The sequence below is a fragment of the Nelumbo lutea genome, chromosome 1 (genome assembly GCF_056320005.1).
Source record: "Nelumbo lutea isolate HS-2025 chromosome 1, American lotus-T2T, whole genome shotgun sequence".
Taxonomy (NCBI): Eukaryota; Viridiplantae; Streptophyta; class Magnoliopsida; order Proteales; family Nelumbonaceae; genus Nelumbo; species Nelumbo lutea.
Genome location: NC_142684.1, coordinates 177,348,288 through 177,367,252, shown reverse-complemented (window position 1 = coordinate 177,367,252; position 18,965 = coordinate 177,348,288). Strand labels below are relative to the sequence as shown.

The 18,965-nt window shown below is 37.5% G+C and overlaps 2 protein-coding genes across 4 annotated transcripts; one reads left to right on the top strand and one right to left on the bottom strand.

The window, feature by feature from the left end:
* Positions 1 to 4,601: 4,601 nt before the first annotated feature.
* Positions 4,602 to 12,360, top strand: LOC148879436 (replication protein A 70 kDa DNA-binding subunit A-like). 3 transcript variants are annotated; one of them, XM_088960969.1, is made up of 3 exons: positions 4,602 to 4,780; positions 5,780 to 6,086; positions 9,648 to 12,360. In XM_088960969.1, the coding sequence occupies exons 2-3, from the start codon at positions 5,806 to 5,808 to the stop codon at positions 12,043 to 12,045; spliced, it is 2,679 nt and encodes an 892-aa protein (XP_088817095.1). In that variant the 5' UTR covers positions 4,602 to 4,780; positions 5,780 to 5,805; the 3' UTR covers positions 12,046 to 12,360. The 3 variants fall into 3 exon arrangements, with proteins under 3 accessions (XP_088817095.1, XP_088817097.1, XP_088817096.1); XM_088960970.1 differs by lacking the exon at positions 4,602 to 4,780 and adding an exon at positions 5,114 to 5,672; XM_088960971.1 differs by lacking the exon at positions 5,780 to 6,086 and having other exon boundaries at positions 4,604 to 4,780.
* A 451-nt stretch (positions 12,361 to 12,811) lies between these two features.
* On the bottom strand, positions 12,812 to 16,309 carry LOC148879435 (receptor kinase-like protein Xa21). Its single transcript, XM_088966261.1, is given in 3 exon segments — positions 12,812 to 13,417; positions 13,546 to 14,258; positions 14,260 to 16,309. Coding segments are annotated over 3 exon segments (2,970 nt in total). The 5' UTR covers positions 16,098 to 16,309; the 3' UTR covers positions 12,812 to 12,998.
* Positions 16,310 to 18,965: the final 2,656 nt, after the last annotated feature.

Sequence of the window (18,965 nt, the reverse complement as noted above, 5' to 3'; positions counted from 1 at the left end):
CCTTTAATATCAGAAATAAATAATAAAAATTAATAAAATATAAAAATGCACAAAGAAAAAATACCTAAAATTTGAAAAAAAAAATTCAAGTACATGTATAATATCATATAATTATCATGCTAAACAAAAAGTAAGTGTAGCATATTATAATTATTTTTATACACAAAAATACAAAAAAAATTATAAAAAAAATCAAACGTATCTATTATTCTATATTTACACGACTATTAAAAATATGAATAAGATTGTGGAACACTTTGGCTTTTGGTTTTTGGGTCAACGATTCAACTGTCCAATTTGAGTCGGTCAAACTGGTAAGATGTATAATATAATGTAACTTTTTATTTTGAGATTAGGTTAAAGTCGACCGCATGGTTTTGAAAATTGGACCAGATTGGAAAAACCAGAAATTGATTAGGTAATCGATTTCGTTTCACCCTAAAATCGCTTTTTGGCTAAAAACCTTTGGTTTGGTCAACAACCCACTGACCCAAGTAGTGAAACCATCGACTTGGACAACGGTTTTGGCCTTTTTCATTATTTTTTGTGTTTGTTAAGTCAAAATAGGTTGCTCGTGTGAATCGGACAATCAAACCGTTCAACCCAGGAATTGGTCTCCATAATGGTTCCCTATCCAATCCGATTTTAAAAACCTTGGTCCATCGTATATATACATTATTATGAGAGGGGAGTGTGAAACTTTGTGAATGAGGTGGCTTATTAAAGTTGATAAGTGAGAAAAAATAAAGAGAAGAGGAAGAAGGAATCACCACTAGTGGCTATCTATATTCATCATCACTGCCGCTACAACACTGTTTGCCCTTTACATCTCTCTCGTCTCTCTAAATCTCTCTCAAATCGTATATTGTTTGCTTCATTTGTATCTTAAATTTTTGAATATAAGATTGGTGTTTAATCTCTCATCTCTTGCATCGATTTTTTCGATTTCTTCATTGGAGTTATAATTGTTTTTGCTATTACAACTTAAAAAGAAGGGTCCTAAAAAAGAATCACATAAATGAGAAAACTCAAAATCAAAATGGAAAAACCAGTGACTCGGCCAATTGAACTGTTCGAACCATCACCCAATCAAGACTCCAAGTCCAGTTCACTTAAAACCCGTCAGGCAATCCAAAATCATTTACTTGGTCAAGAACTGTTTAACCCGTTTGGTTCAACCATTGACCCATTTGACCTAGTCATCGGGGTGTGGGGTGAACACTCAATACATACACTTTCAGAGGCCATAACTTTGTACTTCGATGTCTGATTGGGGTGATCTTTTTCTTTTTTTTTTTGGGTAACTCTTCGAGATCTATGCATCCCATAACACTACCCTACTATTTTTGTGAAAACCCCCTCTTTTGACATCAATTTGCATTTTTTGATATTTTTATAAATAAAAAATTAAAAACTAATTAAAACAACATAAATTAAATATAAAATACATATAACATATCTAAAACATAATTATACATTATTTATTGATGAAATATATATTTACACACACACACACACCCCTTAGGTATATGTGCGGCGGTTTGACCCGTTCGACCTAGACGATCAAACCGGTGACCCACGATCGAAAACAAAAATGGTTTGGCCTTCGAGTCAGTTTTTAAAACATTGAGACAAACTAAAAAACCTAACTAATTTTGGCCATTCGGAATAACTGAATAAGATTATGAGATATGAAAGTTTCATTATTCCATTTTTTTTATTTTCTAATTTCTATTTTAAAATAAATAAAAATTTTGGAATTAGTTTAAAAGTAACTTGAGAACCGCTAGCAAGGTCAAACATTTTAACTCTTAAACAACCTGTGTCAATGGTTTTCTAACCATTTCGATAGTTGTTTTTGTAAAATAGCAGTTCAAGGCCAACACGGAACCATTGACCTGACCGATTCCCAGGCCAAACAATCCGACCATTCAGTTTGGTTTAATTTTTAAAAGAGTGACTAAACTACTCATTTTTGAATTCATTCCCTATTTAATTATGTCATATTTAAATTGTAAATTGAACTACTACTTTTCATCTAGACCTAGCAATTGGGTTGGGTGGATTGGGTTCGGGTTGGGTCAAGGTACTTCGGGTTGATTTCGGGTTGGGTTGTCACATGCTAGACCCTAACCCTAAATGTTCGGGTTGGGGTTGACCCATGGGTCAATTTGAGACATCCCAAAAAATAATTGAAATAAAAAAAAATAAAGAAAAAATACATGAAAAATGTCAAAATTAAAAGAATTAACCTTAAAATTCCAAATATAAAATAAAAAACTTGAACATTTAACAATTTAAAGAGTAAACAATAAAAAGTAAAGACTAAATAGAAAAAATTTAAAGAGTGGAAACTTCTAATAATGCATAAATAATCCCAATTAGACTTAACAATCGGGTTAGCGGGTTGACCCATGACCCAACCTGATTTTTTCGGGTCGGGTCGGGTCGGGTCATTTCACATTTGGGTAGCTAAATATGAGACCGTAACCCTGCTTTTTCGGGTTAGGTTGGGTCGGGTTTGTGGGTTGGGTCAATTTTTTGCCAGGTCTTCATCTCATTCAATTCACTTTATTTAAATGTTACCTTTTTTTGATAAATAAATAAAAAAAGGATAAATTACAAAGACCCCCTTCTTCTATGGGGTTAGTGACAAAATTCCCCTTGTACTTTTTTTTTTATGACAAAGATCCCCCTGAACTTTAGCCATTAGACAGAGACCCTCTTATCCGCTAAGTCAGATGATAAAAGTGTTAAATTACTAAAATACCCCAATAAACCCGGGTTGGATAGTTGCAAGGGTGGGTATCTCACTCTTGCCCGAACAATCACCCCTCTCATCACCAATCTCTCTTTCCTCCGCCTAATCGACTTGTAGTACAATAGCTTCAGCGGTTACCTTCCAATAGACTTGGGCAAGCTCTTTCAGCTAGAGACGCTCGTTCTTAGCTTCCTATGTCATCCGTGGAACCATACCCTCCTTGCTTAGCCTCTATTCTAAACTTCGACTTCTTGATTTGTCTGATAATCAGTTTCACGGGTCAATCCCACCAGAATTAGGTGTGCTATCCAGCCTTCAAGATTTGACTATTGCAAAGAATAAGTTACGGGTTCAATCCCTTCTTCCTTTGGAAACCTTTCCTCTCTTAACAATCTCATCTTTCTCTCAAACAATCTACAGGGATTCATTCCAAATGAATTAGGTCAGCTCCATTTCTTGTTACAATTAAGCTTAGCTGATAACAATCTCTCAGGTGAGATTCCCACCTTTCTATACAACCTTTCTTTCTTTAATAATCATGAGTTTGGCCAAGAACAAGTTTTCAGGTCATTTTCCATCCAATTTGTTCTCTACTTTACCCAATCTAGATACCTTGTTTGTGGGTGCTAACTTGCGACACCAATGCTTCAAGCCTGAAGTGACAAGACAGGTTTCCCTACTCTGGAATCTTCCAAATCTTTTAATTCTGAATCTTGAGGTCAATGGTTTGGTAAGCAACAGTGAAAACGGATTGGATTTCATCACCTCATTGCAAAATTCCACCCTTCTACAAGTTTTTCTGTTGCTACAAACCAATTCACTGGTCCTATTCCCTCCTCGATAGGTAATCTCTCAACTCAGCTTTCTCTGCTAGCAATGGGTGAAAATCATCTTCAAGGAAAATATACCAAAAGAAATTGGGAATCTACATAGTCTCATAATGTTGTCTATAGAATCCAATTCCTTAACCGAGAAAATTCCCTAAATGTTTCAAAACTATTGCTTTTATTGTAGCCATTTCACCTAACTTCAATGGAGAAGAGAATCAACAATATAAAAGGGTAGTTTGGATATTAAAAAAACTTTAAACAGTTGGATGATTTTTTTTGAAGTTAACTGACAGAACGTTAATGGAAGGAGGTCTTTGTCTAATGGTTAAATTTTAGGGAGGGTCTTTGTTGCAAAAAAAAGTACAGGGGGGACTTTATCACTAACCCCACAAGACAAGGGGGGTCTTTGTAATTTACCCAAAGAAAAAAGATGCACAAAAAGATAGGCCTTTCAATAATATTTGAAACTTTACAATTCAATATGATTATGCATATTTAGATGAAGTGTTTATATAATAAGATTTGGATTTTGCAATTTATATCTGATTAATAATAAAAAATCATATATATATATATATGTATATATTATCATAATTTAGAGTTGTCATGTACCAAACACTTATACACTTGCTAGTTAAGAAAAAGGTTCAAATCCCATAGAAAACTATCATTGTTATACAACCCGCTTGACAGGCAAAGCATTCAACTAATTCCAATTCCAATATTAACCACACTTTCACATGCAAACAAATGTTCAGCATTAGAGTTGGGATTTCCCACGTTACAACAACCTTCTAACCATGATTTGACATCGTACATCTCATACATAGTGGATTCCAATCTCATAATAAGATCCTGAAAAATGTTTAGAGGTATTTTGTTATGAGTTCGAATCTCTAAATCATGTTTACTCACAATACACTATCCTGTGAATTAAGAGGATGAAATGTTTTCGATGAGTGATTGTAATGTTACGTAAGTAGATGGAGTTCAAATTTGTGCCCCACACACCGAGCGTCCACCACCTGTCCACTCGCATGCGGTCAGCATTCCCATGTTCAGGGTTAACGGGACAGCTCAACTGATCCCTTGTGCTTGAACTAGTCGTCCCCTGACCCATTCTTCTCACCTCCACCTGAGCTCCCCTTCTTCGGTACCGGTGACGCTTCGGTGAGTTCACCTTGATCAGGTATTACCCCTGTTCTCTGATATTTTGTTTTCTCATTTCAGATACCCTTGTCGTTCAGGTTCAGCCATTTAGGTGCTTGAAGCGCTTAAACCATGCAAATAACGAATGGCTTGTATCTGTGTGGGCCGACACTATAGTGGGTTTGAAGTGCAAGGGACCGATGAATATGATGACTTGAACTTGAAGGGTGAGAGGCCTAAGATCCAAAGTGGGTTTACAACAGACAGATCTCCCGGTTGGCTAAGTTGATCTGCCCAACCACATCAAGAACCTAAGCAACACTGCCGATCGGGACTCCATTCGTTACGGGGAGAGGCACCCTTTTTGTTATCATTGGCTTACTAAAGAAGTTGCAAGCTCGTTGAATGGCTGATGTGCTGATTTAATATTGAACGTCCGATTTTTATTGACCAATACGGAACATACATACACAAGAAAATTCTTAAATTAGGGCTTATAGGTCTCAGATCATATGCATCGAGGAAGCTTTGATTTCTCGTGACCATTTTAGTACGGTGTTCCATGACGTACCAAACACTTCTACAAGACGCTAACAGGGTTTTATAAAAATTTCTATCATTTTTATATTATAGTGTAAAAAGCTATGAAACTCAAATTCTGAAAAAAAGTGGGTTTCGCGGTTTCCCTCTCAAATGTGGCGGTTCTCGTTCTATTTCTAGGGTTTTAAAACTCTTATCTCTTATTTCAATTTATGATCGATTTCTCTGCCAATCTACGACTACGAGGATTTACTCATTTGCTTATTTAAGATCCTCTTCGTTTCAAGTTGCAGAGATTGAAACGTCGACAAAGAAGGTTATAACAAGGAAGGGTTCATCGATCGGATATTTAAGTTAGAAAAAAGGGCTGAAAAAAGTTTGCTTCCTGAAATGTACTGTATCTTTATGTTCTTCTGGGGATAACAAGCCTCGGTTGTTAGAAGATTCGGTCGCAGATCTTGATCTAATATTGCGGTTCTTTTTTCATATCTTTCTTCAGTGAGGGGGAAGTTATTGGGAAGCGCAATGGCGATTAATCTGACGGATGGTGCCATAGCCATGCTTTCTAATGGGGAGGCGCAAGGAGCTGACTTGAAACCCATTCTTCAAGTTGTCGATATTAGGTTAGTGAACACCCAGCAGCAAAGCAACAACGAGCGGTACCGGATACTGCTCTCGGATGCGACGCATCTGCAGCAAGGAATGCTTGCAACCCAGATGAATAGTTTGGTTAAATCGGGGAAACTGCAGAAAGGCTCGGTCGTTCGGCTTACCCAGTTTGTCTGCAATGTAATACAGGGCCGAATGTGAGTTCAGAATCCTTTCTTTTCTCACTAGTGTTTAGCTTTATGAAAGTCCATTAGGTTAGATTTTTTCGTCCTTTTATCTAATTGTTTGTTACTTTGTTTTCCTGCAACTTGCTCCAATCGTTTCTTGTTGTTAGCAAGCAGCCGTGTTTATTAAATAATGGAGAAGAAGAAAGAAAAAAAAATCAATTGCTCAGGCTTATTTATACTTCTTTTCGAAGCAGAAAAATACCTTTGATTTGGAATTTCTGAGGACAAGAATGAATAATAGGTTCGATTCCATTTTCCAGTGGATCTCAGTAATGCTTAGCTTTTATGCATATCTTTTGAGCATCGGTGTCATCTAGTTTCTATTTTCATTGAGGGCAGATGTCTGAAAAGGAGAAGAATTCAGACATTCTGAAGTCAATTGGGGACATCTGATAAATATTTCTGTTTGTGTCTTCCAAAAATAGCCTTATTGATGTTAATATCTTAGATGGTTCAAAGATATCGCATGATTGTCTTTGGTATGAGAGAAACACTATGTATTTTAGTTTTTCTTGGTCTCCAAGTGGTTCTTCTTTATGTGGCCTAAGTGCTTGCTCCTCTTTCTATAGAAAAACTAATCTGCCAGATGGACCCTGTGATGGTTACAGTTCAGAACTAATCCAAATACTAAATTACTAGGTATAACCAAAACCTAGTACAACTGTACAAGTAGGAAGCAGTAAACTGATCAATAGTTGGTTAGGTTGTACTCTTCACTTGCCTTGTCATTCTCATGAATATGACATTAACTGGATTCCAACTTGAGGGAAGCCTTGACTTACGATTACCATTTGTCTCTTTGGAAATCATAGGATGGAATTCTTGGTTCTCAACTCTTTTTCATTTTTGTTGGTCTTCTCATCATTTTTTTTTTCATTTTCCTTTTCCCTTTTACCTAATAGAAGTTTCAATTATCCAAAAGAAGGCCCCTTCATTTGAAATTGCAACTTTAACCAAGAAGATGATAGAGTAATGGAAAGCTGAAGTTTGGTGTTTTCCTCTGTTGCATGCTGCTGGGTCAATTTAAGTAGAGATGCATTCAGGGAATCAGTGTTAGCAAAAAAGCGACTGTAAGGATGTTCTTTGAACATATTGGAGAAAGGTAGTTCTAATGGTGAGTAAATTACACAATTTTTGAATTTGTTTCACATGCTCCTTTACTTGGATGAAGCATCTATCAAACAGGTGCTGGATTCCAACATTGTATGGATCCCTGTCTATCTTTTTCATTCTTTTACCCTTGAATTTTTTTTTTGTCCTTTCATGATACCTTTTATCTCCCTCCACTTCACCTTTGATACATTCTTCCATTTATAAAAGAATAAAATGATTATATGAATTTGATGACTTTTCCTGTGATGATCTGCCAAGGAGTTGGGGTATAATACATTAATACCAGGCACCTGTCCAAAGAGGTTTAATATCTTTGGGGTGGTCCCCATCTCTCCACCAGTTTCTGGTGAATTTAAGTTAAACTTTGATGAATACAGTTTGAAGAATCTAGGGGAATATGGTATAGGTGGGTCTATACTCTATAGGGATTATACTGGGATCATCATGGCAATATGTTCAGGTCGTATATGGATGGGAAACTCAATGGGGGAAGAACTGCCAGAAGTGCTGCATGGTCTAATAATGGCGAGGTCTCTGAATTTGAGAGATGTCACAGTGACAGTGAAGAGGGATTCAAGGGTGGTTGTGCAATGGCTGCATCAAAACAAGCAAGTCCCATAGCAATATTGGTATCAGTTGAAGGGGCTTAGGAAGCTGGCAGCTGAAGTAAATGCAAAATTCATTTGGACTTGCAGATAAGCAAATAGGCTAGCTGATGAAATGGCTAGGCAAGGGGTAAACAGGGTGCAGATGTTTTGGGGTTGTTGTTAGAATGAAAGCTTTGGGCAAGTGTTATTAATCTCGTAAGGATGATTAGTTGAGGCTTACGGTTCTGTTACAGATATGCACTTTTAGCCTTTGAAGTTAATAAAATTTTCACTGTTACCGATAAAAATAATTATACTCATTTTCCCCTTTAATATAAATAAGTAAATGGTCTAAATACAACTTTTGTTTCCTTCAATTATAGTTGATGAAAAAACTTTAAACAGGGTGCAGATGTTTTGGGTTTGTTGTTAGAATGAAAGCTTTGGGATTGATGTTTTGGGATTGTTGTTAGAATGAGAGGAGGGAGATTAAGTGGCTAACTAAAGGACTGGAAATCAAGTTTCAGTGGGTCAAGAGAACAGCAAATGCATTTGCTGATGCTTTGGCAAAGCAGGGGGTGGGAAGGGATCAAACGTTTTTGGGCTGTTCTGTAAATTTTTCCTTTTTGTTATCTTCCCAGAGAGAGTTAAGCCTGTTTATCTCTCTTCGGAGCGCTGTAACTAAATTCTTTTAATCTAATGAGTTCCAGTTATTGATCAAAAAAAAAAAAAAGGAACACTTCTGAACAGAATTCCCTCATCATAGGTGGAACCAGCCTATTCTGAAATCTTCAATTGAGGCAATTGACTTGACTTAGCCTTGAAGGCACAAGGGAACAATCTCCAAGGATCTAGGGTTTAGATGTGGGCGACGAGTTGTAAAAAAGGCAAAAGAAGTACCTTGCAAAAAAGGCAACAAAGGCTAAAGCTTTTGAGTCTTGGGAGAACCTTATATTTAGATCCAGAATTGTAATTTTCTAACTGTTTTCTCATTATGTAGTTCAAATTGACTTTTATTTTTGTATTTTGTATATTAGGTTGCTTTGCTAATTAAGGTAAGCTTTAAAATTCTCAACCAAGGTTCAAAGTATTGATACTTTATCAAAATTTTGGGTATGTTTGGCTTGCAGTCGGAATCCATTAAAATCAGAATCAGAATCAGAACCAAAATGGTCTATTTCTCCACCTGTTTGGTTCAGATGGGAATTGAAATCAGAATTGGAATAAGCTGGAATGGGGTTGTCATTCCCAAGGGAGGGGGAAGGAATGGTCATTCCCTCAAATGACATTTAGGCAACCAAAAGATAATACCATACACTCGAAATGGGGCTTATTGTATTGATACTTTGAACCTTGGTCTTAGCTTCTATTCTTTCTGTTTTCAGATTGAAGTACCAAAATATATGCCACAGTTTATTAAACAAGTGAGACTATTTTTGGGATGCACTTATTGTTATTGTCATCTTCTTATCTCACTTTAGTGTAGTTGGTAGCAGTGTTTAGAGAATGAGAATCGGCTGGACTGGCTGGTTGGTTCAGAAAAACCATGAACCAGTCAAGTGGCCAGCTTGGTCATACCCCCAGTACTGGAAGTCATAAAAAAATTGGCTGATCAAACTGGAGGGCATAACTTTGTGCTTGGACTTCCAGTGACCCAGAGGGGGGAAGTGGTTCTACCTCCTGTCTGGTTTTCTAAACACTCGGCATCATGAATTCCTTTTCCTACATAGTGCTACCAAATTCTGTCCTTGGTTGATATTAATAACTGCTTTCATTATTCAATTTGGTATTTTCTTGTATATCCTCCTCTGATCATGCTCACTTGTATCAGGATAATTATTATAATTGAGTTGGAGGTGATACTGGAAAAGTGTGATCCTATTGGAGAACCAAAGCAATACGTGCAAGGTGGTGCTGCTAGTGGTGCTTCTCAGGCAGTAAGACCTTCCATGCCCATACAGTCATCTGTGAATCAAACTGGGGCAGCAACTGGAAATCCTCAATCTTATGTTGGCACTTCACTTCCTGGTGGTCAAACTGGTGGACAAAATGTTTCTGGTGGACCTCCTCTGCATCATTCTAAGACAGATCCTGTTGCAAACCCTCAATCTTATAATAGTTCATTTGCTGGAAATCCTGACTCAGGACGATATACTGTGAATAATGGACCTCCTGTATATCCTAAAACCGAACCAAGTGGCAATATTCCAGCATCAGGACCATTACCCATAAGTTACAGTGATCAGAATCAAGGTTTTTGCAATCCAAGAACAGATGGATCACGTGCTTCTTCAAATACTTGTGCACGCCCAATGCAATCTTCATATCAGCAACCACCCCCAATGTACGTGAACAGGGGGCCTGTAGCTAAAAATGAAGCACCGGCCAGGATCATCCCCATTGCAGCTCTAAATCCCTACCAGGGTAGGTGGACAATCAAAGCCAGGGTGACAGCAAAGGGGGAACTGAGACACTATAACAACCCTCGGGGTGATGGAAAGGTATTCTCTTTTGATCTTCTTGACTCTCATGGTGGAGAGATACGGGTGACCTGCTTCAATGCAGTGGCTGATCAGTTCTACAACCAAATTGAGGTAGGAAGAGTATATTTGATATCCAAGGGGAGTTTGAAACCAGCTCAAAAGAACTTCAATCATCTTAATAATGATCATGAGATTCTTTTAGAGAGCACTTCAACAGTACAGCTTTGCATGGAAGATGACAGCTCCATACCCCGGCAGCAGTTTAATTTTCGCCCTATAAGTGAAGTGGAAGGCATGGAGAATAATTCTTATGTGGATGTGATTGGTATTGTTTCATCCATTAATCCCTCTGGTTCAATAATGAGGAAAAATGGAACTGAAACTCAGAAGAGAACACTCCAGTTGAAGGACATGTCTGGCCGAAGTGTTGAGTTGACTCTATGGGGAAATTTCTGCAATGCTGAAGGACAAAGGATGCAAGAAATATGTGATTCAGGAATTTTTCCTGTTTTGGCTGTAAAAACCGGTAGAGTAAGTGATTTTAATGGGAAAGCAGTGGGGACAATCTCTTCAAGTCAGCTGTTCATAAATCCAGACTTCCCAGAGGCCCACAGGTTAAGACAGTGGTTTGACAATGAAGGAATGAACACTCCTTCTGTCTCTATTTCCAGGGAAACATCAGGTATTGGAAAGACTGATGTCCGCAAGACTGTCTCGCAAATCAAAGATGAGAAGCTTGGAACATCTGATAAGCCAGATTGGGTTACTGTTAATGCTACAGTTTCATTCATAAAGGTTGATAATTTCTGTTACACAGCCTGTCCCATCATGATTGGGGATCGTCCATGCAACAAAAAGGTCATTAATAATGGAGATGGGAAATGGCGGTGTGACAGGTGCGATCAGTCTGTCGATGATTGTGAGTACAGATACCTTATACAGTTCCAGATACAGGACCATACAGGTTTAACTTGGGTAACTGCATTCCAAGAATGTGGTGAGGAAATGATGGGTATTTCAGCAAGAGACCTGTATTATTTGAAATATGAAGAACAAGATGATGAGAAATTTGCCGAAATTATACGGAAGGTTCTGTTTACTCGGTATTTATTCAAGTTGAAGGTAAAGGAGGAGACTTTCAGTGATGAACAACGTTTAAAAGTAACAGTGATCAAAGCAGAGAGGGTGGATCCCTCAGCTGAGTCAAGATTTCTTTTGGATATGATAACTAAACTTAAAGGTGAAGGTCCTAGTGCTCTACCCCAAAGAGCAGCTGTCATTCCAGACTCGGGAATAACCAACATTGGATACGGGAATATGGGATCAAGACCTATTGCTCCTGCAGCAAACAACACATGGAGTAGCAACAATGCTGGTAGGGGCATAGGTGCACAGTCTAATCAAGTGGGACAGTATGGAAACCAATATGGTAGTGCAAGGGTGCCTGTGGCTGGGTCTATGGGTGGGTATCTTAGCTGTAACAGCTGTGGTGGTACAGGGCATAATTCCAACAATTGCCCCAGTATCATGACTGGACAGGGACAACACATGGGCGGGGGTTTTGTTAATAGAGTTCCTCCTGGAGCAGGTGGTGGCAGCTCTTCAGAGTGCTTCAAATGCCACCAATTTGGGCACTGGGCGAGAGACTGTCCTGGATCAAGCGGTGTAACATCAACATATGTAAGTACTGGTGTTGCTGGGCGATATGATGGTGGTGGTTTTAAGCAACAAGTTGGGGGCTTTTGAATTTTGAGTCTGTAGACTCAAGTTTGTAAAAAACTAGTCACGTCGCATCTATGTTGAGGCGTCCTCTTTTTCAACGAAATGCAACAGTCAGGTCTTGTGCTTATGGTATTTTTTGTACAGTGATTGCAAGATCTGTATAACCTAATTCTCAATTTCAGACTCTTTGCTCACTCAGCCCGCTCTCTAGCGGTTCTCTGAGGCCATTTTGCCATGGTGCATGGTAGTCCCTTGTCTTAATCCTTTGCCTGCCCCTATTCCTGTAATAATTTGTGGTGTTTGGGTACCAGGACTTACGTTATGTTGCTTTGCAGTAAATCTCTCTCTCTCTGTCTCTCTGTGCTTAGTTGCTTTTATATACAAGGTTTTACACTTTACAGTACTGCAATGCATATGGTGTTGCATGAACGATACACTAAATACTAAGAATTGGGGACATATGTCGATGTATAAGTAGGTGTGAATAATGGACAGAAGGTTACCTACTGAATATCGATGCTTTAGTTGCTCAATGCTCTGATTTTTTCAGTATCGAATGTATCAATGCATAAATTGAAGTTCCTAATTATCTACTCAAGACAAATTATACATCCTAAGTATTGGTGTAAGAGTTCCTATTCCAGCAATTTCGTGTATTAGGCTATTAGCATGTTTTCATTAGATTGAAGTATGAATCCTATTTTTAAAGAGTAGAACTTCTCCAAGATAGAAGTTTTACTCGAATAACCCATAGAAGGGCTAAGTAGATTAGACCCAAATCACCAAATTAGAAACTAAATAAAGGGTCATTTATCGCAAGTCTATTTCTGGAATCCTCTTCCAATCTTAAGAAATCTTTGCAACATTGGCAACATTCCATAAATGGCTTATTTACAGACCCCACCACAACCACCTCTGTATGCATGCAACATGGCAAGCGATTCCCATTCCCCAGCTAGTAATTTTGAAATGGCAGTTCAGTCATCATTCATTTGTCCTTTTTTTTCGTCGAGTCCAAGGTAAATGCGCCTAATTAATTGTAGTTTCTTGGTCACATTTGTCATGTCCATTCGCTCTCTTGGTGTTTCAACCGAACATGCAACTCCAAGTCCTAATACTGAAATCAACAATTCTTGCAACTCATCTTTTATGTATCTCTGGTTTGCGATGGGGTGAATGGCTGCCGCTTTTTCTTTGCTTTCTTCCTCAGGGAGAAGCATTGGATCCATAATTTCCATCACTTTGTCAGGAAAAGCCATCTTACTGAAGTCATGAAGATTTAAACCATCTTTAAAAATTTCATCTGTGGGTCGCTTACCTGTAAAAATCTCCAACAAAGTAATACCATAGCTGTATATGTCCCCATGGATTGATACATCGGCACCAACACCGTACTCTGTAATCCATACAATAACAAAATCTTGTTCTAATTAATAGGAATAACATGAGACATGAGACAAGGATGTTATTATCCCTAGTCTATATGATAAAGATTCAAGAAAACTTGTTTAAAGCCTACATTACCTGGAGGAACATACCCAATAGACCCCTTTATTCTAACTGAACTACTTTGGTCCAGAGAAGTTGTGTTGCTTCTCTTCAAAAGAAACCTTGACAAGCCAAAGTCAGCCACGCTTGGCTTTATATCACAATGAATTATTGGAGTTTGACAGTGGTGATGAAGATAATCCAGTGCAGAAGCCACATCAATGACAATGTTCAATCTTTGAAAAATGTCCAAATGCCTCGGTTTGTCCCAAGTACAATTTTCTTTTGGCTGTAACCACTCCTCTAAACTCCCATTAGGCATGAATTCATACACCAAAGCCCTGAAGTCATTGCCTTTAAAATCTATGCTTGAGCAAGAAGTTACAATCTTTACTAGATTCCGATGGCGAATATTTCTCAATGTTTCACACTCAGATGCAAAGCTCTTATAACCTCCCTTCTGTTGAAGGTTTAATACCTTGACTGCAACAATTGTTTCATCTTGGTCCAAAATTCCTTTGTACACTGATCCAAAGCTACCCGCACCAATCAAATTAGCTGAACAAAATCCTCTAGTTGCTTTTAGAAGGGTCTCATAAGATACAATTGAATAACGATGCTCCATTGATGATGCTAAAGAAGTCTCCTGCTTTGGTTTTTTCCTCTGGTGAAGAATAAGAAAAGCCAGGACTGAAATAAAGCACAAGATAACAATAGTGCTACTAATGATAACTATTAGCTTGAATTCTTTGAGACGTTATTTTTTCCTTCGTCTTCTGGGGGCATGCCAACAAATGCAATTGGGGAATACCTCCACAAAGCACAGGGTTCCCTGTAACAGAAATTGCACTTGCATTTTGGAAGACACCATCTGTTGGTACCTCACCGTTGAGATTGTTGAAAGAAAGATCCAATCTCTGTAAATCAAAATATTGTAGATATTTTGGAATGGTACCAGAAAGACTGTTGTGTGAAAGATCTAAAAATTGAAGATTTTCCAATGAACCAAGGAATGGTGGAATGGATCCACGAATTAAGTTTCCCTGCATAGAAAGGTATAGTAGACCCCTACAACTACCAAGGGTACTGGGAATTTCACCAATCAACATGTTCTCTGAAACATCTAATTCTCCCAGATTTGTTAACTGTCCTACTTCCACAGGTAGGGGGCCAGCCAAATGATTTTGTGATAGATTCAGGGAAACCAGAAGGGAGGAGAGATCAAAAAGCGCGGGAGGTATGGCACCACTAAGATTATTTTCATTGAGATACAACTCAAACAGATTTTGGCATTCGCCCAGGGATGGGGGTATGTTACCACTGAAGTTGTTTACATTTAAACCCAGTATATTCAATAGTGTTAAATTCCCTAGAGATGACGGGATCTGTCCTGATAGCTTGTTTCCATTTAACAAAAGCTTTTGCAGCTTTTGGAGCTTTCCAATGGAGCTAGGAATGCTGCCCGTTAATGTGTTTTGTTCTAATCCCAGCCAAGATAAGTTGACAAGGTTCTCAATTCCTAACGGAATGCTCCCATGAATTAGATTTTCTCCAAGAGCTAATATTCTGCGTTGGGTTGAGAGGTTGACTATAGAATTGGGCAACTGTCCCCCAAAATTGTTCTCTTCTAAACAAAGCACCTGTAAATTACTGCAGTTGGTCATGGTGTTCATAAAACTCAAGTCATCGATTTGCTCACTTCCCAGATGATTATAACCTATAATCAACTCTGTGAGATGTGGTAAGCCTCCAAAATCAATAGGCACTCTCCCAAAAATATTGTTAGCTTTCAGGTTCAAGAGCTCAAGTTTTGAAGCATTGGAGAACGAAACTGGAACAAGTCCAGTTAGCTGATTTCCCCCAACTGAAAACAATTGAAGATTGGGAAGAGTCAAGCCAATGTCGTGTGGTAGGTTCCCCTTCAATTGATTATTTCCTAGATCAAGATGGGTAAGGGATGAAAGATTATACAGTGAGAAAGGAACCAGACCAGATAGATTGTTGTGGTGGACTGCAAGGACCTGAAGCTTGTACAAAGAGCCAAGTTCTGTTGGAACCTTACCTGTAAGACTATTGCCATGTAAACAGAGGAATTTGAGGTTGGAGCAGCGAGACAGATTGGCTGGAATCTGCCCTCCAAGTGAATTATTGGCAAGGTCCAAAACTCGTAGCCTGAACAAACGACCGATTTGTTGAGGGATTTCACCATGGAAGCTATTGTTCAGGAGCATGATCTTCCTAAGGAAGCTGAGGTTTCCTATCTCTGGGGCCAAGGAGCCCACCAATCCCCGTGACTCCAGATCCAAGGATACGATCCTTCCTGTGTGTCGACGACCGCATTCAACACCTTCCCACTTACAGAAATGGAGAGAATCATTCCACGAGCTCATGGCCAGGAGAGGATCCCTGGTGATTCGAGCCTTGAAGGCTAGTAAGGCAATCTTATCAGTTTCATTTCCACCAAAAGTGATGGCAGTGGTTGTGGCCGAAGTGGTGGCAGCGAAAGACGCTGAGTATGGCGATGAGTTCATGCACACACTCGAGAGAACAACAAAGATGAGAAACGGCCAACATTCTCTGTAACTCATGTCTCTAAAGGTCGCAACTAGCAACGGCCAACTGTGAAATGAAGGATTTTTACTCTGAAATCCACTGTGAAATTTGTATATATATTAGTCGAGCAAGCTTCCTTCCGACTTCCGAGCATTCACTTGTGAAGACTGAAGACGTAAGTCGTTCTCACGTCAGCCTGGAACAAAAATTTCGTGCTGGGTACGCGTCCAATCAGTAGCCAGTAGGGTGCTGGGGAAGGACTGCAATTGACGGGGAATGAAGCCAAGCCAATGGGGGAGAACCTGTAGAGACCATAAACACAATGAACACAACAGATTTTAATATGACTAATTAATAATAATGACTAGAATCAGAATGTTATGAATTCATCAACTTTTTTCTTAGAAATGTGCAGTGGTCAAGCAGCTGAATAACTCCATTCCAGTGACAATAGCTATTTTGAATGCTTTAGTCTTGTCTCTTGACTGGTTGGAGCAAAAAACTTTTCCACCATCAAGGTTCTGTGGAAAATAGTAGCTACTGGAAAACGATGGTTCCAGTTCAGTTCAGCCGTTCCTGGAGCCTTGACCGGGCAATTGAGTTCGTCTTTTCAAGTTTTTATTGTGTTAAATTCACGGGCGGAGCTTTGCCTTTATATTAATGAGTCCGAGCCCGGTCTGGCCATCGGGCCTAAATCTTGCATAGTTTTTTTTTTTTTAATTTTTATTTAACAATAAAACAAATTTATTTATATTAAATGGCCTCAAACTCTAAAAATACTGAAAAGATCTCGTTTGAAAAAATGAGAAGAGGGACAAAGAAGAAAACATGTATTATACATTTTTTTATTGACAGAAGATCGGGCCTAGTCTTTTTGAGCCCAAACCTAACCCTGTGGGCCTAAAATCCTGTCCAAGCCTGACCAAGAATGAGCCAGGCCAGGCTGGACCGTCAATCCCCTGAACAGGTCTAATGCCTAAGTTCTTGAATTAGAGGCTGCAAAATTGGTTGTAGTGACAGGGATCTACTGGGGTCCATTGCGGAACTCCCTTCTGACCTGTTGGCCAATATATGAGACGTGGAGGTTCCTTTTGTCTCTGTTGTTTTGTTATAAGTTAAAATAAATAAAATAGGAGAGAGAGAGAGAGAGAGAGAGTTCTTAAAAGATTTTGTAAAATTACTCAAAGAACTTCCTCCAAACTTTCTGTTTCTCTATTAACAAAATAACAAAATTTGTGAATTTCCTTGAACCTTCACTCAACTTTCATTCTTCTCTTATTTTCTAATAGCCTTGGTTGCGGGTGCAAATGATCTGATCCGATCCAAGATCCGATCTTATTTTGTTGAATTTGGATCCCATTTGGATCTTCGGATTAGATTGGATAATAGGATCTGATAAGAAATAAGATCGGATTCGAATCACCCCTATCCGATTCGATATATATGTTATTTATTTACTTATTTATAAATATATTATTTATATTGCATTTTTGTAAATTTATTATATTATTTATTTATTATAAAACATGTATATATGATCAAAATAGTTGAAAAGATACTTGTATTTTTTATGTTTCTTTATTTAAATTGTTATATTTCTTTTTTCTTTTAATAATTTATTTATTTTTTACAAATTAGATCGGATCAAATCAGATATGAAGATTCGACGGTTTCATTAGATTCAAATTCAAATCCAAATTTATGAGATTGGGTTGGATATTCGGATTGTATTAGATTCGGATATACCTTGATTTAAATTTGACCCGATCTGTTTGCATCCATGGCCTTGGTGCTCTCAGACTACTAGTACCATAGAAGCCTTAGTTTGTGCCTTTAGGCTCTGTTTGGTTTGTGGAATGTGAAGGGAAATTATTAAGGTTTCAAAAACTGGCTAGGAATCAAAACCGTTATGGCCATCGATTTCTGGGTTGACGGTTCAAACAGATGACCCATTCTAACAAAAAAATAAAAAAAATAAAAAAGTGGCCAAAACCATTGAATGGGTCGACGATTCGACCACTTAGGTCAGTGGGTCGCCAATCAATTCAACGATTTTTGGCTAGGGACCAGGTTTGGGGTAAAACAGAACCAATTTCTTGGATGGTTTCCGAGCCAAATGGTCTGACCATCCACGTCAATGGCAATTTGAAAACATTAGAAATTATAGAATATTCTAAAATATTTCTCCCTTCCCATGTTTGGTTTATGGGTAATGGGATGGAAAAAGGTAGGATTATAGATCCCAATTCTTGGGATGTGAAGTCCCACTAGGAAATAACTGGGAATGTTGGGGGAAGCTTGTTTAACAAAAAAGAAAAAACACCTTCCTTGTAGTATTTCTAAGAATTAATATTAGATCCATGATCCACAAATAAATTATTAATTATTTAATAACATATTAGTAAAACAATTTAATTAAAATAATTAATAAATAACATACATCAATAGTTTTAATAAAAATTTAATAATTAATTATTTTTTAAAATAAAATATTAAAGTTATTATTTAATTCATAAGTATTAACAAAAAATAATAATAAATATAAACTAAAAAATAAAATATTAACTAATTCCAAATTTATAATTAACAATAAAATACTAAATTATAAAATATTATTAATTAATTAATTAAGAATTAAAGACAAAATATTTATTAATTCATTAATTTACTAATTAATGAATAATTAAATGATTTTTTTATAATTAAAAATTTAATTAAAAGAAATTAAAAGAAATAATTTATCAATGAAAAATAATTTAATAATTTGTCAAGAGTTAATATAAAAATATTAAAATTATTAATTAAGTCCCGGGTATTAATAAAATATAATATTAATAATAAACTAGTATTATTAATATAATTAATGATTGAATAAAAATAATTATATAATAAAAAAATTAATA

Excerpts from the sequence above, each read along its gene's own strand:
- LOC148879436 (XM_088960969.1), top strand. The coding sequence starts at position 5,806 with ATGGCGATTAATCTGACGGATGGTGCCATAGCCATGCTTTCTAATGGG. Across the intron at positions 6,087-9,647 it reads AATGTAATACAGGGCCGAAT|GATAATTATTATAATTGAGT; the intron begins GTGAGTTCAGAA and ends CACTTGTATCAG.